The following is a 27,447-nucleotide window of genomic DNA, read 5'->3' on the forward strand; positions in this document are numbered from 1 at the left end:
GCGCACCGCACATTTTGAGGGGAAAAAAAGACGTTTAAGTGCGCCTTATAGTCGTGAAAATACGGTAATCGAATCTTTGAGTCAGGAAATCGATACTGAATCGAATCGCCATGATGGATGTGATCACTGTGCCAGTATGCTACTGACCCCCCCCCCCCATTTCAATCAGTGACTCACCAAGCGATGATTCTTCCTCATCTCACCCTTGATCTGTAAAAAACAAGCTTTCAGTTAACTTGGTGTCTAGGATCACAGCGTTGGATGGAGTTTGGTCCGCAGACTTACAGGGTTCAGTTTTCCTGTGAGCAGCAGCAGCAGAGTACTCTTCCCAACGCCATTAGGTCCAACGATGCAGACTACAGGAAGTAAGAAGGAAAGAGATGTTGGTCGGGTTCAACAGAGGGACCATCGCTACGCTTCATCTGCCATCATGTCATCACCCAATACAGCGCCGCTGCTGCTGCATCCCAGCTGAAGCCAAAGTCCCAGAAAGAAGCGCTGGATACTCACTTCTGGATTCCATGTCGATGCCAAAGTCCACGTTTTTGAAGAGAGGCTTCTGACCCTCGTAGCCAAAGTCAACGCCTGTAAAAATAAGACAACAGACATGATTTCAATTCAGTTTATTTCTATAGCGCCAAATCAAAACACGTCATCTAAGAAACTTTACAATTTAAACAGATCATCCAGTCAGATTGATTCAAAGTTTTCTATCTAAGGAAAACCAGCTGATTGCATCGACTCATTGACTCTTCAGCAATCCCTCACACTAAGCATGCTTGTAGCGACAGTGGAGAGGAAAAACTCCCTTTGAACAGGAAGAAACCTCCAACAGAACCAGGCTCAGTGTGAGCGGCCATCTGCTGAGGCCCACTGGGGTTCAAGGAGACAGAAGCAGACATAGAAAAAGAAGCATAGATACAAAAGGCAACTGTAATGAAGAAACCAGGCAGGTTTTCTGATTCTCTACTGATCAAACAGCACAGAGGGGAGTTTATTTACTCCATAAAGTATTAAGTTTTCACTCTCTTTGTATTTAGTTTGACATTTAGCAAATTGTCTCCATATTTTGATTCAGTTTAGTGAATTTCCAATCGCCCCACTGACTAATTAAAGGATAATTGAAGGATGTTTGAGGATAAAGCTTCATGAACACAGCTGTGTCTAATCATCATCATGATGTTAGTCTGAGTGGTAGAATTTTAGCCACAGCTATGTGTGGGTTTATGTTTAGATAAAGGTGATAGAAACAGGACTGAACCGTTTCCACTAATGACCTTCACAGTGAACCGTAGGCATTCTCAGCTACAGCTCAAACTGTAACCGAAAGGTTTAAAAGTTCACAGCTCACGATGTTCTTCCACAGTACGGCCCGACGCTATGATGCAATCCAACTGCTCACCCTGCATGTCCAGGAACCACACGCAGAGAGATGGCGCTGGTCCCTTGTTTGCAGATGGGCACTGCACGAGGTTCTGGTTAATCGGATCGTAGCTCTGCTTCATGATTCGTTCACTAAAGCCTCACGAGGGCCGACTGAATTTCAGACATGTTCGATTTTCTTCCAACCTTTAGATTCCTGAGCAGGAGGTGGGCATGAGAGGCTGATTTCCCCTCATTACCCCCTCTATACCACACCACAGGGTTGGAAGTTTCTTCCATATGCTGTTTTTTCCAGCAGGTTTCTTCTGGAAAAAACTCGGAAGGCCTAATGTACTGTAAAGTTTTGTTTCTTTTGGTGAATATTCTGCCTTAAGTGGCCCAGATCCAGAGATATCATGGAGGTTGGGTTCAATATCTATAAACCAGGAGGGTTTGGGGGCAGGAAGAGCAGAAGACATGAAAGAAAAAGAAAGCCTTCTGGTGGAATCTGAGGATAGAAGGAAGTGTTTTCCTGCCATTTTAAAGGCTATTAGGCTACGTTCACACTGCAGCCTGAAATGACCCAAATCCGATATTTCTTGCCCATATGCGACCTGAATCCGACCTTTTCATGACAGCCTGAACATCACAGATCTGACTTTTCCCAGTGTGATCCAGGCCACGTGGCTCTGTGGTCCTGAATCCGATACAAATCTGATCTTTTCAAATGCGACCTGTGTCTGAACGGCCAGGTCCCATTAATCCCACCTGAACGGCATTAATACTTAAAGATAAATACTACTACTCAGAATAGTGACCTTTGTTAACCATATTGAAAAGATTGTGTGTTTAAGGTTGGGAAAGATCGCTAGATGCGCTTCAGCGCTACCATCCATGCTTAGCACGTTGGCTTGTGATGTCATTGCGCCCTCTACTGCGCATGCAGGACACTTAAGAATGTAGAGTCGCATATATTTGGAAATGTGAACAAAAATCTGATTTCACAGTAAAATGGGAATTGAGGATCAAAGCCTGCAGTGGGAATGAAGCCAAAGTCAATTATCCCTTCTGCATTAAACATGTAATTCCCTGATGGGTTTTCACCAAGGTTTGGACCAACAGTCATTCATTCATCTAGATTTGTATTACATAAACTTAATAAATGATATAAATTCTGATTTTGTGTCACTGTGAGTAAACTTTTCTATGGAACCATTCCAGTTCTCCAAAATAGGATCTTCCACTTTCCTCTGGAAGAAACTAAACTCTGCTACACGACGCAGGACCCACCATGAGGCGGAAACTGAGTGGAGATTCGCTCTGACAGTATACGCCCGCCTGCTTTAATTCAAAGCACAGGGGAGAAGGAAGCGGCTCTTACTGTGCAGCCCCAGGATGGGGGGCGAGAGCGGAGGAGGGTTGGGGAAGGTGAACTTCACGGTGTACTCTTTAGGCCTCTTCAGCAGCTCAGTTGCATCCTGGCTCTCCTCCTCCTGAGCTCCCTTCTTTTTGCCTTTCTGCTGCTTTCTGGTCAGAGCCTCCTTGGTCTGTTTCTCCTAGACGTTCAATCGAAGCGTCAGCAGGCGGAACGAAGCAGAACCACGACCATCAGAACTACAGGGAACTGGACTCACGGCCTGCTTGGTGGACTTTCCGCTAGCCTTCAGCATCTGCAGCTTCTTCTCCTGTTTGTCGTACTGCTTCTGCAGCTCCTTCTGCTTTTGCACGTACATCTTCTTGAAGGTCACTGAAACACAGAGGGAAGCCCATATCCAGAGGAATGAAAACCTTTCAACATCAACATAAGAAAATTACTTTTTTTATTTTAACTGTAGAAAAAAAAGACTTAAACTGAAACAAAATGTTCTAAACCACTATTAAAATTAAATTATTTTCCAGTTTCAGGCAGCTTCCCCTTGGAGGCGGGGCTTAGCTGCACAGATTGTGGAATGATGTTGCTTTTAGGAACCGTGTGAAACAGAAATGTCTTTAAAACATAGTTGGTGGTTGGTTGGTTTTAAGCTCAGGATCCAGTTGGATCTGAAGACTGATCTGCTGATGTCACCATTGCTGAAATAAACAATCAGTGAAGATGTTTTAAAGGTATTTCTTTTTTCCAATGGTTCCTGAATGCAACAGCAGGGAATATTTTGCCCATTTTATAAAAAAGATCATTTTTGGTTTCAAATTTATCTTAAATAAAATGTTAAATCTCACATTAACTCATTAAGCGCTGCTTTTCTAACTGATGAAAACTAGAAACTATTTGATAGTGATGCAAACCGGACACTTACAGTAGTTTCCTCTGTAATAGTAGAGTTTCTGGTTGTCTAGGTGGATGATATCAGTACAAACATCATCCAGGAAACTCTGGTCGTGGGAAACGATGAGGAGAGTCTTCTTCCAGCCTTGCAGGTAACTGGAAACAAGTTCCATGAAAACTTTAGATGTTTTTACAACATTCAGAGCAAAAAAGCCACAAGGAAACAGAAACATCATTCTGGTGGAAAGCTAATGGAAGCAGAGGTGACAAAGCATCGCTTTCCGGTTAATCTAGACCAGGGGTCGGAAACCTGCGGCTTTTTAACGCCCCCCTTGCGGCTCCCTGGAGCTTTTTCAAAAATGTATGAAAACGGAAAAAAATATATATTTTTGTCTGTCTAATAAACAGTAATTATGTTTCCAGTGGTGTAAAGATGTGTATTCTAAATAAATGTAAAGAATAAACGTAAACATTTCTGTTAAGGAAGATTTGCGTCATAGCCTGCAGCACGTTTTAGCGCCAGGCTGTGGCTGTAAACAAAGCGGTGGGTGTGTCTCAGACCATGGATCCCAAAGGAAGGATTCAAAGAAGAATAGAGCGAATCATTTGCTTTCATTATTAATCCAGAAGGATTTCCTGCATGTTTTATTTGTACGGAGAAGTAATCGAATAACAGTCATTCTGAAAAGCATTTCCATGGAAGGCTAAATGTGCAGCCGACCACCAAGTTGGGAGGGAGAGAAAAAGTGCGATTGCAGAACTTACAGATAAATTAGAGGAGAGCAAAGATAGATTTAAGGAGTGGATTGCATCTCCAAACTCCATTACTGCTGCTAGTTTGGTTGCAAGCATAGAAAACCATTCATAGATCCAACAGGTAGCGCTTTGATGAAGGGATGTGAATTTTCTTCCTATTTTTTCACCAAATCCTCGAAATAATAATTTCTTATTACAATCATTTCTTTATTGTATTTCTATAATTTCATCAATGCAACCAAACCTTTTACATTAATATTATAATGGAATTTAAACTTAAAACACCATCCAACAATATCGTAAAGCAGAGTCCCATGATGTGACATTTGCTCCAGGATAAACATTTCATCATGAATGCTCATTATATATTTAAGCCCACTTAGTCCTTTTCTATAGTGGGATAAAACACTTAGAGCCCATTTCCACTACCCTTGAAAAAACGATCCATGCAGAGACCGGTCCGAGCTCGGATCAGTTAACCAGGCCGAGCTCGGTTCTGACGACCGTTTACACATCACGCTACCTCGGTTCCTCGACTCCTCGCCTCCTAGTGACGATCTGCGGTATTACTGCCAGTATTGAAGGAGGAAATCCAGCAGTTGGTGGCGGTAATGCACCAAAAGTTGTTTGTCAACTGCCATAAAACACAAGAAGAAGAAGACGAAGGAGGAGGGAATCAAACAAATTAAAAATGGCGGCGCCCGTCACTTTCAGAAAGTTATGCTTGATTATTATTGCTGTACTTCGGTGTTATTTAAAATGCCATTATTTAAAATGCCATTATTTAAAATGTTGCGTGGAGAAGATTTCGATTGTTGTTTATAGTTGAAGAAGAAGTTGTTCTTCTGTTTCCGGAGGGGCATTACTGCCACCTACTGGAATGGAGTGTGAATCGCAATGTGCAGCCAGATGGAGATGACGCGTTCTGCTCATGCGCTCTTGTTATCAGAGAACCGAGCCAGGGAAAAACCGAGCCGAGCCCACCTCTGGAACTGGTCTGCAGTTAGCTCGGTCCGGTTGTGTCTAGCTTGGTTCGGTTCAGTTTGCTTTCCATTTATACACGCTTTCAGTTACTGAGCTCGGACCACTCTCTGCACCCATTTACCCAAACCACTCTCTGGTTTGGGTAAATGGGTTATTAGAGCCTGTGTTGCCATATCAGGCTGATAGAAGACTTTTGAATTTCATTTAGGAGTGTTGGGCTAGTGGTTAGAGCAGTGCGCTTGTGCTCTGAGAAGGTTGCCAGTACCCGGTTCGATCCCCACAGCTCCCCAAGGGGGTGGGTTAAAATCCCCCACTGTGGGAGATCCATCCATTTTCTGACACGCTTTATCCCAGGTGGGGTGGCGAGGGGTGCTGGTGTCAGTGGGTGAGAGGGGCGGTCCACCCTGGACAGGTCACCAGTCCATCGCAGGGCAACACAGAGACATGGACTTTGGGAGGAAGCCGGAGTACCAGAAAGACACAAATCGAACCTTCAACCTTCTTGCTACAAGGCAGCAGTGCTACCCACTGTGCCACTGAGCAGCCCCCTACTATGGGACAATTAAGGGATTGGTTCTTTGAACAGTCTGGGTTGCCGACCCCTGATCTAGGAGGAGCTTCAGCCGCGTGAAGCTGAAAGCCTGCTGACGTGAAAAAACTCAGCAAACAGACTGAATAGTTATTGCTTCATTAATGCAGGTTTGTGCTTTTAAAATGGTAATTTTTAAAAATGAGGGAAAAAGAAAACGCATCACATGTCCTGCTCTTTCAGAGATATTAAAGTTTTTTTTCTAGGTCATCCAGAGGTCAACTTTCCACCCATTAAGCTCTGAATTTAATCAAAATTATCTGGCCTACTTCATGTGTGCAGGTAAAATATAGTTTGGGCTGATTTGATTTTTAAGATGACATCACCGTCCCAACAGACGTTAGTGCTACAATATAAAGTTTTTGCATTACATCACACGTCTTTATAGACTGGTAATGAATATAACAGTGGGCATGTTTACCTTATTTAGTGGCTGGAAAGATTGTTTAATATTTACTAAATCACCACCCTCTCAGACCCGTCGCTGTGGACCGGCGTTACCCCTGGCAACCCAATAGCATTTCCTCTCAGTATTTCACAATAAAAGCACAGGTGAAACTTATCATGGACTGCTGCTACGTTTTTCTCTATAACAACTTTTGAATCACCTTGAGGAGATCATCAATTTTTGGAAAAGCCACAAAAGCTGTTAAAAAAAAACAAACACTTTAGTTCATCTAGACGCAGCTCTGATTTGGTCGGATTCAGCAGGACTTCTTTGTAAATCGACGCCCACAGGAAGCACCAATGCTGGGTTGAGACGGACTGGGTCTGTGCTGGAGGTAAGTGAGGATGATTAATATTCTTTCTACATGAAGAACTAAATTAAAATGCCTTGTTTTATTATTTATTTAAAAGCCTCTGGAGAACATTCTTCATTTCTACCTTTTTAAGATTGTTTTCATTTTATTCTCTGTATTCCATTTTAATTTAAAAAAAACTTTGCCTACAACCAGTCCGGGATCAGCTGCCGTGTCGCAATTTCAACTTGAGCGATCAACGCTCCTCTCTCTCTGTTTTCTGTCTTGTATAAGAATTCTAAACAAGTCCACTGCATTTGCTACAGCTCCCCCTTACGGTCTGAACGCAGCATATGAGTCAGTATATGGTGTAAACATGCTGGCCTCCTATATTCGGTTGTGATTTACTTGTTGAGCCAGATAACAGCGTTCAGGTCCAGGTGGTTGGTGGGTTCGTCCAGCATCAGAAGCGTGGGCTCCATGAAAAGGGCTCTGCAGACATGGGTAAGGAGAAGGTGAACATAAAGAAGGTAAACAACCTAAAAAACAGCGATGACAGGGTGTGCAGGGTACCTAGCTAGAGAAACTCTCATCCTCCACCCTCCTGAGAACTTTTTAGTGGGTCTGTTCTGCATCTCAGGGGTAAACGACAAACCAGCCAGGATCCTTCTGGCCTTGGCTTCAGCTGCTGCAGCTCCGATCACTCGGAGCTCTTCATAGACCTGATAATGAGAAGAAAGGAGACGCTGTATTAAAAAAAAAAACAGAGCAAAGATCAAAGAAAGAGGTGTAAAGGTGCTCCTCATCCCTCTGCTCTTTAAAGCAGGGCAGACAAAGGCGAGGGCTCAAAGAAGAACACATGAGCTTTCTGAGATTGAAGGAAGTCCCACTGCTTCTGTTTTTTTCTTTCCACATTCTGCAGGATGTTGCATTTAAAGTGCATCATCAGAAATAGTCCGTTTAGGGTTTTAAACTTTTCTGCGTCTGAAGAAAACATTTCCTGGAGATGCTCCACAGATTCTGTAGCCATGGCAACTACACTCCAGCAAAAACCAACGAATCAAACATTCCGATTTATACAGGCATATGCAGCATTCCAGGACAAGGCGCCTTGCTCAGGGGCACGTAGATATGAGGCAGGAAGTAGAGAAAAATGAGCCTAAAACCTCAGATGGAGGTTCCAACTGAGTTCTTCTGTCTAGATCCAGTAAATGTTCTGGTTTCAATAGTCTTCCCCTGCGTCTGAGACCGGCTCCCTCTCCTCTCCTCGCCTCCTCTGGAGGGAGAACAAGGCGTCTCGGTAACCTGGCAACCAGATTGTTAACGTGCAGCCCCCAAGTTTAGTTATTTCCTTTGTTAATCTGGATCTGCTCCCATTTCAGGGAACGGAGGGATGTTCAGCAGAACCCGAGGAGCTGATTGGGCGGAGCATCACAGAGAGCACCACCTACCTAAATTCTGTTTTAGCCAATCAAAGTAAAAGGTTGGCATAAGGAACAACAACAACTCTCATATCTGTGATGCTCTTCCTGTTCATCCTGGGCTCTGATCCAGCAGATGTGCGTACGTCTTCCTGCGCCGCCATGTTTGCTTTGGGCTCAGCAGCTCACAGATATGGTCCCCCTTAAAGCACAAACACAGCTAGCAGGCTAGGTTAGCGTTCCAGAGCCAGCTGTGAGACATCCAGCGTGTCCTGATCCTGGACCTCCTTCAAACAGGAGACGCCTCATGAAGGAGGCGTCCGGGTGTGGAGTTGGTGAGGAACGGTTTGGACTGCGTTCTGCAGTAATAAGGCAGAAGGACTCCTAAAGGCAGCAGATCTGATCCTGAACTGTGAGACATAATCGGTGGGAACAGAACAGCGTATTCACCTTCTCCAGCCTCTGAGCCACGCTGTCTTCTCCTTTCTCCAGACGGGCCTGGAGCTGCTTTTCCTCCTCCAGGAGCTTGAGCCGCCGGGTGTCGGCCTTCAGCACAGCTTGCACGGCCGGCGTGTCATCGGCTACCACCTCTAACAGAGACAGACGGAGTCAGCAGGGTTTATGGGGGGCTGCTGGAGAGGAAGATGGTTCACCTACCCTGTTCACACAGCAACACGTCAATGTTGGGAGGAATACTGAGAGCTCTGTTTGCTATGTGCTTCAGTAACGTGGTTTTTCCTTTGCTGAAAGACAGATGAGAACAGGAAGTATGAGATACCGGCAGCGGCAAATAGAGGGCGCTAGGACGTCGCCCCACCCACTCAATGTTCTTGATTAAGACATAAGAAAACTAATAAAAATTATAAAATTAAAATATGTCGAAATATATGAATAGGTTTTTTAAATGTGCAAGAGAAATATCTAATTTTTAATGACGAGTAAATCGGTTTAAATTTTTAGTCGGATTGGTGACGTATTTCCGCCCTGTGACTCCTCTGCAATGCAGAAGGATAAGAGAACTCAGCCCCTTTGGAATGGGGGTCGTTTGGGTTCTATTGTTAGCCTGCAATGCCCCATACCCGTCTATGCCTCTGAAAGGGGGGGCGTTAAAGGGAATTGTTGGCCTGGATGAATAGCCGAGGTTTTCTGTTCTCCTGTAAAGGGTTGGGGTTGCAATGATAGAGGGAATGAATAAATTCTATCGCTGGATTGTAGGTTTTTAAAAGCAGAAATCTGAGTCCATCCGCTCTGTTTGGGGGTTTATGGGGCATTGCAGGCAGACAACAGAAGCCAAATGACCCCCATTTTAAAGGGGTGGACCCGTTCATCCGTTTCAATTTGCACGTTTTCTAAACAAAAACAAGGCTTTGTTGGTCTGCTGGATAAAGCCATTAAATAAAAAAGCTTCCTGGTTAAAAGAGAAACGTCTTTAAACTTGGAAACAAAGTCCAGTGGATTGTTTTTTTTTTTTGTGCTTTTTCTTGGAAATCCAGTCAAAAGATTAGGCCGGGGTATTTTGGCCAAGGTCCTGAATCGATTCGATTTTGATTCACAGAGTTCTAAATCGATTAATTTCGATTCGATCTATTTTTACAGTAATGAAAGTGGTTCAACTGTTTCAAAAATACTCATGTGTTTTGTTTTTTTCCTGCCACATTAAACACCAAGTGCAAACTTGTAAATCAGACAGTTTAAACTAGGCTTGTCCCGATCCGATCCACGTATCGGATCGGGACGCCGATATTGGCAAAAAAATGCGTATCGGCAAAGCATGTAAAATGCCGATCCAGTTTTTTTTTTTTTAATCCGGTCCGTATTTTCCAGTTTCGCCGATTGAAACGATCCATTCCACTATTTTGCGCCAGTGTTTCCCTGTTGTGCATTTTTATTAAAACGTACAGTAATACTTGCACCTTTAACTGTTTACGGTTTTACTGCTCACTGTGCAATTTCAGATTGCTATTCATAATTTTGTCCAGTTTGTGTTTATCTCTTAATAAACAGGTAAGTTTGTTGTTACCAAGCATTGTGTTTTATTCAATCTCACCTAATTCAGCTGGTTAGATGTTATCAAGAGTACTAAAACCCTTTTCAACATGAGTCTTACAACTAAGGCTAAATACTTTAACTTAAATACATGCTCGGATAGGCTGGTATCGGCCAGTATCGGTATCGGATCGGAAGTCCAAAAACAATATCGGTATCGGATCGGAAGTGCAAAAATCTGGATCGGGACATCTCTAGTTTAAACTTGAGATGTGAACAAAACTGTCTTAAAAAAGCAAACTTGTTTGTGAAAAGTGAAAAAGTGAATCCTCACTTGAGCAAACAGGCGTGACACAGCAGACATGCATGAGCTGCATTATCTCCGCTGCACAATCCATATTTGCAGCGTTGTCTGTAACTACAGGGTGTTTGCTGCTCAGCCTCCATTTGTTAATGTCTTCAGTCAACCTATTGGCTATATTTGCAGCTGTCTGGCTTGAAGTCATCTTGAGTGCATCTTTCCTGCTCGTTTGAACGTGAACGTCACGCGGGTCACTATAAAACTAATCGATCTCATTCCCTAGACATTGATTTTGCAAAAATGTAAAGGAATCGATTCAAAATCGATCGTTTTTTTTACCCAGCCCTAGTAAACATGTTGATAGCACCCCACCTATGTGAGGAGGTCTCAGTGAAAATAGTAGAGCTTCTACCATCGAAAGTTCCTTGGTAACCGGGCCTCATTTTAATCAACGCCTCATTGGGAGAAAAAGTTCTCCTGTATCTCTGTATTGTTCCTTCTCTCACTGCTGTACACTGGATTCATGGTGGAGACGTGGATATAATTATTCTGCTGCTAAACCACGACTCGCTGATGTTTGGAGCTCAAATCTAAACACAGCACAGAAGAAAAGGCTTTAAACATTTTTAAAGCGAGTTAAAGGTTAAAACATGACTGTAGCCAAAGAAAGAACTAAACCTCCAGCTAATGTTAAAATGTAGGAGGCTTTTAATGCCTAAATTAATAAATCTAAATGTTAAGACCAACAGCAGCTTTATCCATGAACATTAATAGCAGCTTTTCTCATAGAGGTCAATAAACACAAAACTAATAAAATGACTTTTCTAAAAGCAGGTTTTCAGCTTAACATCATAAAGAAGGAATATACCCATTTGGTCCGACTAAACCATATCTTCTTCCTGCCACAATCAGAAGGTCGGCGTTAACGAACAGCTCCTTGCCATGAGCAGATATGCTGAACTTCTCCAGCTGAAAGACAGACAGCAAAGCTTCAACAAACATCCCACGGCTAAGGAATGAAAACGACAAGAAACCGGAAAAAAAAACGCTTCTTCTGCTAATTTCAGCTGTTTTACTAACGATGAAAAAGAAAAGGAGTGAACCTGTTCTTTGTGGCGAGAAGGTTCTTTTAGGAACCTTTGGCTATTTGATTATAAATCGATTAATCAGAACAATAATCTACAGATTAAATTATTTGTAAAGTAATCGTTAGTTGCAGCCGCAGTTTCAAGCAAAAAGATAATTTGTATACTGATTGCATCTTTACTTTTTCTGAGATATTTTTTTTTCTACATTTTATTTTTTAGAATAGGTAATTTTTCAAAACTTAATTTTTTTTCCCAATTTTCAGAGGCGCAGGCAGAAAATTTTAATATGGGTGACCAGGCAATAACCAAAGTACACTGAGGGGGGGCTGAAAGCAGAAAGGCAACAGAAACTCACAATTTCCACCGTTCCAAAATGAACAAACACAACATCCATATTTTCTAAATAAAAACTAACTATACTTTCCTCCAGCCTTTGCTAACAAATAGACCCATATTTTAGCATCCATCCTGTTAAATTAAAAGTCTAGGCTTGACTTCTCAGGCAAACATCTTATTCATTGACTTACCTACTTTTATCAATGATCGTGCTGCATAAAATTTATATTTACATGTACTACTATTTAAAGTAAACGGATTAAGTATTATTAAAGCAGTTATTTAACTCTGCAGGTCATCTATGAATCTTCATCATTTTCTCTTTACCCCATAAGACAAAATCTAGTTCAAAAAAGAGCATAAATTCAGTATCTAACATCTTTAATGTTAATATATTCATGTGCATAATTAACCACACTGTTTTTGTTGTCAAGTAACTGTTAAAATATGAAAAATAAAATATTAAACTTGAGAGTATTACTGCTGCCACCGTCTGTATTAGAGGGAAAAACTGGTAGGGGTGGCCAATGATTGGCTAAGGGTGGCCATGGCCACCCCTGGCCCCCACATCTAGCTCCGCCCCTGCCAATTTTTTAAAATATTTTTATTAAAATGTATTTTTTTTGTAGACAGAGTCAAAAACCTGCTTCTAACCAATAATGTTGTCGCCGGCATCCAGCAGACCAACAGAAATGCATCTTCACTCTTAACCACAGAGCAAAGCGGTTTTAAAGGATGCAATTAGTTAAAATAAATCTGATAAGAGAAATAAAAAAATAACAATTTATTAATTAAATATGAATATATTTATAAATACATATAAGCTGAGAAAAAAAAGGTTTAGTTCCTCTTTAAACTTTAAGGTCTCTCAAAGTTGCTCGTTTTCTACATTTCTACAATGTGTTCTTTGCAACAATAATGGAACTAACTTCCCTCCGTAGATCCTGAGGTGAAGGCGTTACCTTAATATCCGAGGCGTTCTCTAGCATTGCCTGTCTGGAGGACATCTCAGCCTGAGATACGGAGAAATCTCCTTCCAGGGCGTTCTGAGCTCGGACGCTTTCCACCTGCCGCTGATATTCCATCTGTAAAAGGAAACAGCAGAACATCGGTTAAGAAAAGAAATACTAAACAGTTTTTAGTTGATCTAAATCATGTCAGGGATCATCTGGAATCAGAAGTAGGACCCCTAAGATGTCTCTAGTTTCTGCAGGCGTCGCCGTCTCACATTTAAAGAGCATGAAAATTTAACTTACAGAAATAAAGCCTTAAAGTAATAATAATACTTTAATAGCAGTTTTTAATAGTAGCTTTTACTGCGCTGTAGTTTTAAACCTATCTAAATCATTAGGGATGCACGATACCTATCGGGCCGATAAAATATCAGCCGATTTGCTGGAATTTTTTATCGGCCCGATAGGTAAAATTTTCCAATAAAAATAGACAATAAATTAATTAAATTCGGTGGCATTTTATTCAGGCAGAGTAGCCCCAAAGCGGGACAAGACCTGTGGCTTTTGCGCTCCTTACTATTAGGACGCAGGCTTGGCTCCATTACTGCCTGACTGTAAATTATCAAACATGTCTTCACCAGTTTGCAACACCTGCTCTGCAACGATTTCGAGAGGAGGAAAGAAGACCTCAGGGTACAACACAACAAACCTTATAACACACCTAAAAATCGTCATCGTGGCGAAGCAACATGGAAAGAATACGAAGCAGCCGCGGCAGCAGCCGGAGGTGCTAAGGCTAAAACGACGACAATAACACAAACCGCAGATGTATCCATTCAGAAGGCATTTAATAACTAAAAACTTTCCAAGAGTGAGTGAAAAAGCTACAGCTATTAACGACAAAGTGATGGAATTTATAGCGCTCGACAACCAGCCTTTTTCTGTCATCGAGAACCCGGGTTTTCGTAACTTAACAGCCCTTTTGGAGCCGCGTTACACCATCCCTAGCCGTCGCTTCTTCTCGGACGTCTCCCTGCCTGCCCTCGATGCCGTCGCCACATATTTGAGGATGCACTTTTATTTACTTTATTTAGTTTTTTGAACTAACGCTGACATGCATGTGTGTGTCTGAACATTTTTAAGAAGTTGGCATTTTGTCTTTCACCTTAGCTGTGGTTTGAGGATGCACTTTATTTTTTGATTACATTTTTGTAACTCAGGCTGACTATGTAAATGCATATAATTTCATATTTGGTATAAATATTTGACTTCACAAATACCTATGCAGGCATGGATCTGTTCAGTAATTTTCAAGAGATGCTCTTTGTATTGTGAATTGATTTGTTTCCTTTGTTATGTAAAGCGAATTAACACTTTTTGTGTGATAGCATAAAAAAATAAACATTTGAAGAACCAAAACCTTTTGTTTGCTGTTATAGATAAGCCAGAGCTACTAAATAATTGTTTTTCATAACTGCATCCAGCATAAGCAGCTGATTATGCAAAAACTATATTCAATATGAACTTATCGGTATAGGAATCGGTATCGACCATGAAAAGCAGAAAATTATCGGTTATCGATTGAAATTTTTTATATCCTGCATCACTATAAATTATAAGTGATGCTAATCTCAGAATTTATCACAACGGTACCCAACGCTTGTTTATCTACTGAATAAAAAAAAATTACTAAAGTTTCCCCACAGAGACCAACCTATATAAGTAAAACTGGCAACACACAAGACATAACTAAAATTGCACCTTATTGCATCTTAAATAGAAAATATTCTTTTTTTTTACATTTTTCCTATAATTCCTGCTCTAAGTGTGTCGCTCTGTCAGCTAGAAGGCATGTTTTACAGTCTCTATAATCCAGTTAACAATTAATCTGTTACTTAATTAGGTGACAATTATTTCAATAAACGATTAATCTGATAAATTGTTTCAGCCCTAAATCAGATTATATGATTTTAACAGCAATCAACACTGGAGGAGTTATTTTACTAAATGTAGCAGAACACTGATCTTTTTCTTTTAAGACATCCGAGTCCTGAAACAGTTTGGAACCAGGCCACCTTTGCGAAGCTATGAGAGTCTCCAGAACCTCTGCTTGGAAAGTAGACGGCGACCCGAAGTGGTCAGAGAACTCGTTAGCCAGAACTCAACCCGAAGTGCCGAAGTGGTCAGAGAACTCGTTAGCCAGAACTCAACCCGAAGTGGTCGGAGAACTCGTTAGCCAGAACTCAACCCGAAGTGGTCGGAGAACTCGTTAGCCAGAACTCAACCCGAAGTGGTCAGAGAACTCGTGAGCCAGAACTCCACCCGAAGTGGTCAGAGAACTCGTGAGCCAGAACTCAACCCGAAGTGGTCAGAGAACTCGTTAGCCAGAACTCAACCCGAAGTGGTCAGAGAACTCGTTAGCCAGAACTCAACCCGAAGTGGTCAGAGAACTCGTTAGCCAGAACTGAACCCGAAGTGGTCAGAGAACTCGTGAGCCAGAACTCAACCCGAAGTGGTCAGAGAACTCGTTAGCCAGAACTCAACCCGAAGTGGTCAGAGAACTCGTTAGCCAGAACTCAACCCGAAGTGGTCAGAGAACTCGTGAGCCAGAACTCAACCCGAAGTGGTCAGAGAACTCGTTAGCCAGAACTCAACCCGAAGTGGTCAGGGAACTCGTTAGCCAGAACTCAACCCGAAGTGGTCAGGGAACTCGTTAGTCAGAACTCAACCCGAAGTGGTCAGAGAACTCGTTAGCCAGAACTCAACCCGAAGTGGTCAGAGAACTCGTTAGCCAGAACTCAACCCGAAGTGGTCAGAGAACTCGTTAGCCAGAACTCAACCCGAAGTGGTCAGAGAACTCGTTAGCCAGAACTCAACCCGAAGTGGTCAGAGAACTCGTGAGCCAGAACTCAACCCGAAGTGGTCAGAGAACTCGTTAGCCAGAACTCAACCCGAAGTGGTCAGAGAACTCGTTAGCCAGAACTCAACCCGAAGTGGTCAGAGAACTCGTGAGCCAGAACTCAACCCGAAGTGGTCAGAGAACTCGTTAGCCAGAACTCAACCCGAAGTGGTCAGAGAACTCGTTAGCCAGAACTCAACCCGAAGTGGTCAGAGAACTCGTGAGCCAGAACTAGGGATGGGAATCGAAAACCGGTTCCTATTCAGAACCGGTTCCGTATTTTCCGATTCCATGGCATCATTTGGCAGCTCACTGAACGATTCTTTTTTCGATTCCCGCAGCACCAGAGCCTAGAGCGCCGGCTCTGGGGAGCACGACTTACGTCACGTTTTTTACGTAAGTTACGTAAGTTACGCAAGTTACGCAAGTTACGCAAGTTACGCAAGTTGGAAGAACTATTCGAGGAGGAAGACAACGAGCTGCGGTCACTTTGTGAATCAAAGCCCCATCTTTCCTTAGCCCAGAGGGTAGATCAGGAAATCCAGCTCTATAAAAGCTTGCCCTCCATCCCCTGCAGGGATAGCGCCACACTGTGGTGGTGGAACAAGCAAGATACGCTGCCCTTGCTATCTGGACTGGCTGAAAACTACCTCTGTGTGCAGGCTTCCTCCACCCCATCTGAGAGGGTGTTCTCCACGGCTGGAGACACCATAAGCCCTGAAAGATCCCGTATCCTTCCAGAAAAAGCAGATATGCTCATCTTTCTGCAAAAGAACTGTTAATTTTCCCTACTACTGTTTTATAATTAGTATTTTTTGTTATTTAAAATAGGTTATTATCCCATCATTTGTTATTAGACATTGTTGGTTATTAAGTTTGTTCTTGTATTCATTTTTCATTTAAACACAGATGTTACTCCAGTTTCACATTTCCTGTGGACATCTTGATCTTGTTGATTTTGTAAGATTGTGCAATAGTTAAGTAAACAGAGTTGATGCTGATAATCAAACTGTTTGTTCTCCTTTTTTCCCCAAATTGGAATCGAAAAAAGAATCGATAAAGAATCGAATCGTTTCATAGAATCGAAAAGGGAATCGGAATCGTGAAAATCTTTTCAATTCTCAACCCTAGCCAGAACTCAACCCGAAGTGGTCAGAGAACTCGTTAGCCAGAACTCAACCCGAAGTGGTCAGAGAACTCGTTAGTCAGAACTCAACCCGAAGTGGTCAGAGAACTCGTTAGCCAGAACTCAACCCGAAGTGGTCAGAGAACTCGTGAGCCAGAACTCAACCCGAAGTGGTCAGAGAACTCGTTAGCCAGAACTCAACCCGAAGTGGTCAGAGAACTCGTTAGCCAGAACTGAACCCGAAGTGGTCAGAGAACTCGTGAGCCAGAACTCAACCCGAAGTGGTCAGAGAACTCGTTAGCCAGAACTCAACCCGAAGTGGTCAGAGAACTCGTTAGCCAGAACTCAACCCGAAGTGGTCAGAGAACTCGTGAGCCAGAACTCAACCCGAAGTGGTCAGAGAACTCGTTAGCCAGAACTCAACCCGAAGTGGTCAGGGAACTCGTTAGCCAGAACTCAACCCGAAGTGGTCAGGGAACTCGTTAGTCAGAACTCAACCCGAAGTGGTCAGAGAACTCGTTAGCCAGAACTCAACCCGAAGTGGTTAGAGAACACGTTAGCCAGAACTCAACCCGAAGTGGTTAGAGAACTCGTTAGCCAGAACTCAACCCGAAGTGGTTAGAGAACTCGTTAGCCAGAACTCAACCCGAAGTGGTCAGAGAACTCGTTAGCCAGAACTCAAACCTGCGGTCTGTCTGACAGGATTCACGGCGGAAAACACGCTTTCTGATTGTGGCGCCACCACAGGTACATTCACGGGTCCCAGGTTTATGGGGTGGAAGGGTTCTGCTGCGAAGTCGAGAAGTTCCTGAGTGAACTTTAACCGGACCAAACCGGTTCCTCTGGTTCTAGGTGCCGACAGCTGAAGGAGCATTTCTCTGCTCCATCGCCAGCAGACATTGCCTTTGGAGAGGAGGGCCATCCCTCTGGGGGGGGGTCAGTGTTACCAAACGATGGACTTTCAAGTCGACATGTCAATTAATGAAAATATTAAAGTCTGATTAATTGCATGACTGAATGTGATTAGGTTGTATTTAATTGGCAGTCAGGTTTTTACTCTACTTGGACTTTTTCAATGCAGAGATGCTGGAAGAATCAACGAAACTATGATGGAGTATTAAGGCCAGGCTAGAGATTTTTTTTTTCTATTTTGAGAATAAAGTTGTAAAATATGAAAATAAAGTTGTAAAATCACAAGAATAAAGTCATAAACGACAATAAAGTTACATCCATTTCTATTAATTTATTAAAGCAGATTATTAATGTGGTGAGAAGCAAAGCCTACGTTACACATTAGCTATTTGCTAGTTTAGTGTTGGATGTGACCTGTCTGGGTTATGTTCTCTGTTGTTTTCCAGCAACAGTTGGTCTCAGATCCTAAACTGCCTCCCAATAATCAAAATCCCTAAACTGGTTTAAATCTTCCTGTTTCAACAGAAATTATACAAGGAATCCTCCTTCTTACTAATATCTTTAAAGGAGCATATTGCTTTCGTAATAATAATGATATTAATAATTGTAAATATTTTTTAGCCTCTCATGGCTGCTTCTGTTTAACATTAAAAAGAAAGGAGACGATAGCAGAAGTAACTCATGATCACCTTTTTTTTCATCTTTTTCTTCTCCTTTTTGCTCAGGTTAGCAAACGGGTCGTCTGCTTCCTCCTGGGCCTGCTGTGCGATCACGTCCTCAGCACTCTGTTGGTCAGAAACCAGAGGAAGAGACAATGACACAGAGCAGAAGGAGGTGAGAGGAGACATGTGCAGGTCAAACGCACCATCATATTGTCTCCATCATCGTCGTCCTCCTCATCGTCGTCCATCTTCTGTTGCCGTACAGCTCCTTTTCCTTTCTGCAGAGTTCAGACACAGGGGGAGGACGCTGCTGGTGAATCAGGGCTCATATGGACCAACCACAGCCCAACCCTCCAGGATCTAAGCTTCTGTATAATCCAGCTGCTCTATGATGTTGGTCAACATCTACGAATACTAGCGGCGCAGCGACTGATCGGCCCTTAGTTCAACATTAAACCAGTCTTAATGCACTGGAGATTTATTTAACATTTGGGAGGAGGGTTTCGTGTGAACTTTAAAAAGGTTTTTATATTTTCACAGAGAAAAAATCTATAAAAAAAATTATACACATACATATACACGTATATATACATATATACAAATATATATACATATATACAAGTATATACACATATATACAAGTATATACACGTATATACAAGTATATACATGTATATACATATACACGTATATTAGGGCTGCAACAACGAATCGATAAAATCGATAAAAATCGACTTTTAAAAGCGTTGGCAACGAATTTCATCATCGATTAGTTGTGTCGCGTGATTAATGCGTCATCCGCCGCCGTCGTCATTGCCGTCAACCCCGTTCTCCCGCAGGAGTCCCTCTCAGCGCTGCAGTCAGAGCAGCAGGATGTTTACCCTCAGCGTCCAGACTGCAAATGAAGCGCGCATGCGTCGGGATTGACGGCGCAAATTGATCACAGTAATTAAAATAGCCTGCGCTTTGTAAGGGGAAAAAAGTCGTAACATGCAACTTTTGTAAAAACAAATGAACATGGCACGGAAGCACCACTGTTATGATGCAGCACCTGAAAAGGAAACACGTTGGAGCCTCGATGGCAGTGAAGAGAGCTGATCAGCAGGGTGAGCGACCATGTTTTGTTTGGTTTTAAAGTGGGGAAACGTAACGTTAGTTTCTCAGGTAGCTCATCTGATGCTTTCCTTACCTTGTTAGTAGGTTACAGACAGTGATAAGGTTGGCTACTTATTTTACTTTTAATTTCATTTGAATTAGCTTAAGCAGCGTTTATATTTTCTTTATAAATAAATTAACTTGCAAATTATGAGGGCAAGGCTTTTAAAGTTTAAATCTTCTGGCAAAGATAAAGTAAAGAAGATCCTGCAATTTATGAAAGTAAAGCAGAATAAAATCCAGCAAGATCAGTAATATGTCAATTAATTATATGCCACATTCCCATGTAAATATCTGTCTTTGGAGGATGTGTTTTTTAGCACCCCTAGTTCTCTCATTTTTATTCCAAATACAATTTATAATTTGAATCACAGGGCTATTTTTATCTCTATGGTTCAGTATTTTCTCAAGTAGCAACTTTAACTGCTATACTTTCCTGTCTTAAAAGGCAGAACTCTTCTAGTCTAAAAAAACTCATTTGTTGAAATGGGGGGGCCCATTGTTTGAACCCCTTAGGGGCTTTAAAAACAAAAATGTCTTTTTTTGCGCTTTATGAAACAAAGTAGCCTATATTTTGTGGATGTACAGCTACATTTCTCATGTAAGTTTGCGTAGTTTTAACACAAACATTTATTTTTCATATTGCACCAGGACAGTTAATGAGCAACCTGTACTTGTGTGCTTGTTTGTTCTGTCTAAAATGTTTATTTTGGAATAAAGACGTTAATATAAAAAATATTTTTTGTCCAATTCATCGATTAATCGAAAAAATAATCGGCCGATTCATCGATTTTTAAAATAATCGTTAGTTGCAGCCCTAACGTATATACATATACACACGTATATATAAACATATATATGTGCAAACATATATAAACAGATACATACACATATACGTATATATACACAACCCCCGCTCAGGTTGTGAGTGTAATATTCCTGCTTTGAGGTTAGTTTACTTTAGACAATAATTCTAATTAAAGAGTCTTTGAAAACAACTTACCTTCACTGCACGCTGCTTATTCTTATCATCATCATCATCATCATCATCTTCTTCTTCTTCCTCTTCTTCGCTCTGTCCTTGGCTGAGAGCAGCAAAGATGTTTCCTGTCTAAAAAAGAGAAAGAGGCTTTTATACGTGACAAGGGGGGGGGGGGGGGGGAGACTTTAGAATTAGTCAGACTTTATCATTTTGTACACAGAGTGTATAAAAAAACATTTCTTTCCAGGGGGAAGAGGGGAGAACATCTATTTTTTATTTTTTTTTTCCCTGTTTGGTCTATGGCAGTAAAGAAGGGGGCGGGGCTTATGGCAAAGACTCCGCCTCCCTAGCCCATCAGGCCTATGCAGCCTGAGCGCATTTATCAGGAGGAGGGGAACGAACCTTTTCCTTGTTTCTTTTGTTTGAGATGAATCCTGCAGAGAAAGAAGAAGGAATCAATGTTTCCATCAGAGAACAGAGAGAAGCTCACAGACTCATCCCAAGAAAACAAACCTGATTCGTCTTCCTCGTCGCTCGCTTGTACCGAAAGCTTTTTCAAAGTCGCCATGACCTCCTTCTCATCGTCATCTTCTTCCACACCTTTACCTTTCCGTCGCTCCTTTTTTTTCTGGGGCTACGAACAGCAGAACATCAGCAAGGCTGCATCGCTTCTAAACTGTTACATCGTCATTAATCATCACAGTCAAGCTCAGACTGTCTGCGTGATCCTCATGAATTCTCTCTATATTTCCTGAAAAAACTAGAAACCATGAGTGATCAGAGATCACCTGACCTTTCCAGGAAGCACCTATCCTGACTGCGCAGCGCAGTAAACCATACACCCACCTTCTCTGTTCAGTGAGCCTTGATGTGAGGAAGAGCGAGGAGTAGTTTCTAACTGACTAAGATGCTAAACTGTGTTTAAAAACATATCTGTCAAAATGATGCATCTTAAAAAAAATAATTTCTCTTTTTTTATGGTTTATCATAACAATTATCAAGAATTTTGGAGCAACTTAAACGTTTCAGCCGTTACGTTTGTATTTTACTTTTCTCGTTGTGTCATCCTTTTCCTCTCAGTTATCACTCAGCTTAACAGTTTTTTCTGTACTTATTGTTTTAAAATTATGATTTAAAATCCTAGTCCAAAAGCATCCTCATTACATACAGCTCCTTTTTGTCTCCTTGAACCCGTCGGCCTCAGCAGATGGCCGCTCACACTGAGCCTGGTTCTGCTGGAGGTTTCTTCCTGTTAAAAGAGTTTTTCTCTCCACTGTTGCTACAAGCATGCTTAGTGTGAGGGATTGCTGAAGAGTCCATGGCTACGTTTACATGGACACAACTACGGATTGAAGGCCTGATCAGATCAAAAATGTTTCATGTAAACATGTCAGACTGAAGATTCTAATCCGATTCGGTCCGATCGGATCTAAATTTAATTCCGAAAGAGAGAGGTGGTTTTTGCCGATCGCCATTCCGATTGGCGTCCATGTAAACACCCATTCGGATCTTAAGAGTAAAATAATCTTCACTGCGCATGTGTGCGACGTCAGCGTGACGTTTTTCCGCCTTGTCAACAACAGGAAACCACCGGTCGCTCTCGCTCTCGCTGTGAACAACATGGCGGGAGGAGTCTAGGAACGCCGACTTATACACTCAAGTTCATTTAAAGCTGCAGGAAGCAGGAATTTATCCTCCTCCTCTTCCTCTTTTCTCTCTCCACAGCCCACTCGCTCTCCCACGCCGGCTCAATCGCTCATTCTCTATTTCTCTCGGACATTTCGCTGCCAAGCGCTTTTTTCGTCCTCTCTCCTTTTTTCTTTCCGCTCGCTCCGAGCGCATCGTTTGTCAGGCCTCCCAAAAAACCAGACGCAGACAGAACTGCCAAGTTTGGCAGGAAGTTCTGCGCATGCTTAAAAGATTTAATCTGATCCAACGCTTGGTACATGTATACACACGTCATGATCGGATCATTTCATTTAGTGTCCATGTAAACGGAGATTTTGAATTTCCGATCAACCAAGGTTTGGATCGGATCGGGAAATTTTGCGCATGTAAACGTAGCTAATGAGTCGACCCAATCAGCTGGTTTTCCTTAGATAGAAAACTTTGAACCAATCTGACTGGATGATCTGGTGAACTGGAAAGTGACTTGTGATGACATGTGAATTGGCGCTATAGAAATAAACTGAATTGAATTTTTAAAGCACAGTCATAGGAGTTAAAAAAAAACAGAACCCTGCAGAAACCCCAGAAACAGGTTTGCTGTCTTTGTTTTCATGGCCCTGAATGCTCTCTGCTCCAGAGTCTATTGTCTGAGCCTGAAAGATGCTTCTAGCTCACATGCATAGATGTGCCTCCTAGCAACATCTCTCTCCTCCCTTCTGTGATGGTTGACCTGCTTTCAGCACATTACTGCCACCTAGAGGGCTGCTGAGAGAAACTAGGCAACTTGCTGAATGTAAGGCGACCAAAACTCAGCGATTTGGAATTTGATATTAAAAACATGATCCTTGTCCAGCGTTAATGCAGGTAGATGTTTACCTGTTTTGTTTGGTTGTCTTTCCCAGCTGGCTCATCAACCTTCTCCGTTTTGCTATCCGTTGAAAGTTCCTCAAAAAACTGGAATAAAAACAAAACATCAATGAAATCTGTGAAGATTTTAAAGATATAGATCCACTCAGAGATGTTTGAAGAATAAATAAAAGTTTTACTCACACTCTTTTTCCCCTTTTTGTCTTTTTTCCCCTTTTTCACAGTTTTTTCTGTGGGAAGATTTGGCATAAAATTACTTTTTAAACGCTAAAAGGCCAGATAACACACACTGACCATCAATATCATCAGTATCAGGTTACATTTTTAAAACAACACCAAGGAACTTCTGACCTGAGAATGAGCTTTAATGTAGAAATAATAAATGGCTAAAGAAACTGTTAAAAAACCGAGATCAGAATTAGCTGGGTTAGCAAACATGCTAACATGTCTCAAACCGATCCGCCCCGGAAGCCGATCCGTCCTGATCACGCGCAAACAGATATACATCCGGGTGTCCATAAATAATATAATTTTAGTGATAAAATTACTTATTTATATCCTTAACTCACTAAAGAATACTAACACGCATCTTTAATGACTTTTCTGAGACAATTTTAAAGCTTTTTCCATTTCCTCCGTTAAACAGCTTCTCTGACGTCATCACGGGACATGCTCAGAGCAATCTGGCAAAATATGATTAAACCATGTTTAGCTGCATTTTAGTTGTTTCTATCATCAGATTATGCACTATATACCATAATGTTATCACACAATGGAAAAATATAAACCCAAAGCTGAAAAAGTTAGCTCCCGGAAGTAGCATAGGATCCCATTTCTGGTGCAGATCAGGCACAGAGTGATAAAAAAGAAAAGGATTTTAATGCATTTATTTTTTTCAGGAAATACATAAATAACCTTTAACACATTTTACTTTAGAAAGTTTACTATTTTGGGGAGAAAAAAACCTAATTAAGGTCTTTTAAATGTGGATTTAAAGGCATTAGTGGAAAAAATTGCAGGGAGGAATATAATAAAAAAATCTTATCAACCAAAACTTTTGCGACCCACATGCAGTACCTCTGTGGATCCCCTAGGGGACGCAGACCCCTGTTGAAGACCTCCGTATTAGAGGACTGCAATCAGCTGGCAAACAGTATGGACAGAGAGTGCGCCACCTACTGGCTGGGAGGAGTTAATCATGTAGCTATCGCCTTTAAAGATCAAATAAATAAATAAAATAATTAACAGTATGATGGGTGGTGGTGATGTGAAAACTGGGAAGCTTCTTCAAATGAAAAACAAAAACGAGCGCCCTCTAGTACCACTTTCCCACGGCCCGAAAACCTTGTTAAAACCTGAGAACAATCAGCTTTTAGCGGCAGGGGAACAGCTCACTGACAAACGACTCTGCAAGCGACCCGAGACTCGGCACGCTTTGGGAATGACGTTGGACTTAACGTGGAAATCGACGTCTAAAGACCGGGAGGACGAAATAAGAGGAATAAAAGTCAAGTGGCTTAAAGTCCGGTGGGAAGTTTCTGGAGCAAGTGTGAAACTGGACCCAACAACACAGGTGAACCGGCCTTAGGTCGTTACCAAGGCAACCTCAGCAGAACCAGAGGTGGGTCGTATTGTTGTCATGATGCATTGATGCAGTTATTCATGCAAGAAGAGCCCAGCAAGGAACCTATGGTTAAAGAACCTGGACCTTTCTGTTTATAATGTCCTGAAATATTCTGTCTGAGGTGCTGAGCTTTAGGGGTTTTATCACCTGCAAGTCACAATTATCTATAATACAGGTGCTGGTCATAAAATTAGAATATCATGAAAAAGTAGATTGATTTCAGTAATTCCATTTAAAAAGTGAAACTTGTATATTATATTCATACATTACATACAAACTCATATATTTCAGATGTTTATTTTGTTTAATTTTGATGATTACAAATGACAACAAATGAAAATCTCAAATTCATCATATCAGAAAATTAGAATATTACTGAAGACCAATAAAAACAAAGGATTTATAGAAATGTTGGCCAACTGAAAAGTATGAACATGAAAAGTATGAGCATGTACAGCACTCAGTATTTAGTTGGGCCTCCTTTGGCCTGTATTACTGCAGCAATGCGGCGTGGCATGGAGTCGATCAGTCTGTGGCACTGCTCAGGTGTTATGATAGCCCAGGTTGCTCTAATAGTGGCTTTTAGCTCTTCTGAATTGTTGGGTCTGGTGTATTGCATCTTCTTCACAATACCCCATAGATTTTCTATGGGGTTAAGGTCAGGAGAGTTTGCTGGCCAATTAAGAACAGGGATACCATGGTCCTTCAACCAGGTACTGGTAGCTTTGGCACTGTGTGCAGGTGCCAAGTCCTGTTGGAAAATGAAATCTGCATCTCCAAAAAGTTGGTCAGCTGCAGGAAGCATGAAGTGCTCTAAAACTTCCTGGTATGTGGCTGCGTTGACCCTGGACCTCAGAAAACACAATGGACCAACACCAGCAGATGACATGGCACCCCAAACCATCACTGACTGTGGAAACTTTACACTGGACTTCAAGCAACGTGGATGAAGTGCCTCTCTTCTTTTCCTCCAGACTCTGGGACCTTGATTTCCAAAGGAAATGCAAAATTTACTTTCATCAGAGAACATGACTTTGGACCACTCACCAGCAGTCCAGTCCTGTTTCTCTTTAGCCCAGGCAAGACGCTTCTGACGCTGTCTGTGGTTCAAGAGTGGCTTGACACAAGGAATGCGACAGCAGAAACCCATGTCTTTCATACGTCTGTGTGTGGTGGTTCTTGAAGCACTCACTCCAGCTGCAGTCCACTCTTTGTGAATCTCCCCCACATTTTTGAATGGGTTTTGTTTCACAATCCTCTCCAGGGTGCGGTTATCTCTCTTGCTTGTACACTTTTTTCGACCACATCTTTTCCTTCCCTTCGCCTCTCTATTAATGTGCTTGGACACTGAGCTCTGTGAACAGCCAGCCTCTTTAGCGATGACCTTTTGTGTCTTGCCCTCCTTGTGCAAGGTGTCGATGGTCGTCTTTTGGACAACTGTCAAGTCAGCAGTCTTCCCCATGATTGTGTAGCCTATAGAACTAGACTGAAAGACCATTTAAAGGCTTTTGCAGGTGGTTTGAGTTAATTAGCTGATTAGAGTGTGGCACCAGGGGCCATCAATTTTGAACCTTTTCACAATATTCTAATTTTCTGATATGATGAATTTGAGATTTTCATTTGTTGTCATTTGTAATCATCAAAATTAAACAAAATAAACATCTGAAATATATGAGTTTGTATGTAATGTATGAATATAATATACAAGTTTCACTTTTTAAATGGAATTACTGAAATCAATCTACTTTTTCATGATATTCTAATTTTATGACCAGCACCTGTAATATTTAAACTTAACTGATCTCACACGGTAGAATTTTACCTCTGCATTTCACCCATCCCCTCAAGGAGCAGTGGGCTGTCATTGTGTGGCACCTGGTGAGCAGTGTGGGGGTTAAGGGTCTTTGCTCAGAGAGCCAGAGTGGCAGTCTGTGGGAGTGGGGCTCAATCTCAGAACCTCAGGATTCCAAGCTCTACGCCCTAACCACTAGGCCACCACTCCCCTTTTTTTTCTTCTTTTTTTTTTATAATTGAACAACATAGAGGTTTAAGAAATTTTAGTCTTCTTGTGATGAATCTATGCAGTATGAGCATCACTTTCTGACATGACTAACGATTAGGGCAGGAATATGTGCACCAAGAATAATACCTAGAAAGATGAACATTCATAAATGTTGTTTATCTGGTGCAAAGAATCTGTTTTGGTTTTCAGAAAGTAAAAAAAAAAGAACATGTGGATGAAAAGCTGTCCTTACAGAGGCACACCTTTAATAAACAGCTGAAGATAAACATAAAAAATGCTTTTCAAAGGTAATAATCTACTGGAATACATCAAATATATTTATAACGTGTTGTAGAACAACTTTATAGAAACAATAGTTTAATCTTATATGTCTCTAGAAAAAAATCTCCATACCTTTTAAAAGGGAGACATATTTATAATACTTTAATTCTGTAGGTGTACCTGTATAATTATGCAGAAGAAACTAAATAACTAAAATTTACCAATATTACGTTATATATGTGTATAAAGTAATTTGTCTGATTATTAGTCCAACATAAACCTGCTTACTGCTTATTTTAGAGCAGATAAAGTAACTCCAGTCATGATATTTACTGTATACCCAGTTGACCTTTGATTCATAGTCATACAAGAAGAATAAAATGAATCTGTGTGGAATAATGTACAGATCTATGCAATGATTATCTATGTGTACTTTCCCAGTTTTTGAGTTGGACAAAAAGTGATTTTTTTATTGAGTCTGTTGTGTCC

The 27,447-nt window shown here is 41.5% G+C and overlaps 1 protein-coding gene across 1 annotated transcript in view; it reads right to left on the reverse strand.

The window, feature by feature from the left end:
• abcf1 (ATP-binding cassette, sub-family F (GCN20), member 1) overlaps positions 1 to 27,447 on the reverse strand; it is a 35,178-nt gene that overhangs the window by 7,109 nt on the left and 622 nt on the right. Inside the window, exons 2-20 of the mRNA XM_038285896.1 lie at positions 23,234 to 23,280; positions 23,060 to 23,137; positions 21,029 to 21,149; positions 20,882 to 20,949; positions 20,537 to 20,644; positions 18,582 to 18,656; positions 18,406 to 18,501; positions 12,789 to 12,911; positions 11,271 to 11,371; positions 8,773 to 8,858; positions 8,566 to 8,705; positions 7,268 to 7,416; positions 7,103 to 7,186; positions 3,657 to 3,781; positions 2,997 to 3,109; positions 2,744 to 2,918; positions 511 to 585; positions 286 to 356; positions 178 to 210 (exon numbers count right to left, since the gene is read on the reverse strand). Coding sequence (XP_038141824.1) covers positions 178 to 210; positions 286 to 356; positions 511 to 585; positions 2,744 to 2,918; positions 2,997 to 3,109; positions 3,657 to 3,781; positions 7,103 to 7,186; positions 7,268 to 7,416; positions 8,566 to 8,705; positions 8,773 to 8,858; positions 11,271 to 11,371; positions 12,789 to 12,911; positions 18,406 to 18,501; positions 18,582 to 18,656; positions 20,537 to 20,644; positions 20,882 to 20,949; positions 21,029 to 21,149; positions 23,060 to 23,137; positions 23,234 to 23,280 — 1,868 coding nt within the window. The remainder of the gene's footprint in view (positions 1 to 177; positions 211 to 285; positions 357 to 510; positions 586 to 2,743; positions 2,919 to 2,996; positions 3,110 to 3,656; positions 3,782 to 7,102; positions 7,187 to 7,267; positions 7,417 to 8,565; positions 8,706 to 8,772; positions 8,859 to 11,270; positions 11,372 to 12,788; positions 12,912 to 18,405; positions 18,502 to 18,581; positions 18,657 to 20,536; positions 20,645 to 20,881; positions 20,950 to 21,028; positions 21,150 to 23,059; positions 23,138 to 23,233; positions 23,281 to 27,447) is intronic.

This window comes from Cyprinodon tularosa, unplaced genomic scaffold, assembly GCF_016077235.1.
Source record: "Cyprinodon tularosa strain WSP-4 unplaced genomic scaffold, ASM1607723v1 ctg217, whole genome shotgun sequence".
Lineage (NCBI taxonomy): Eukaryota > Metazoa > Chordata > Actinopteri > Cyprinodontiformes > Cyprinodontidae > Cyprinodon > Cyprinodon tularosa.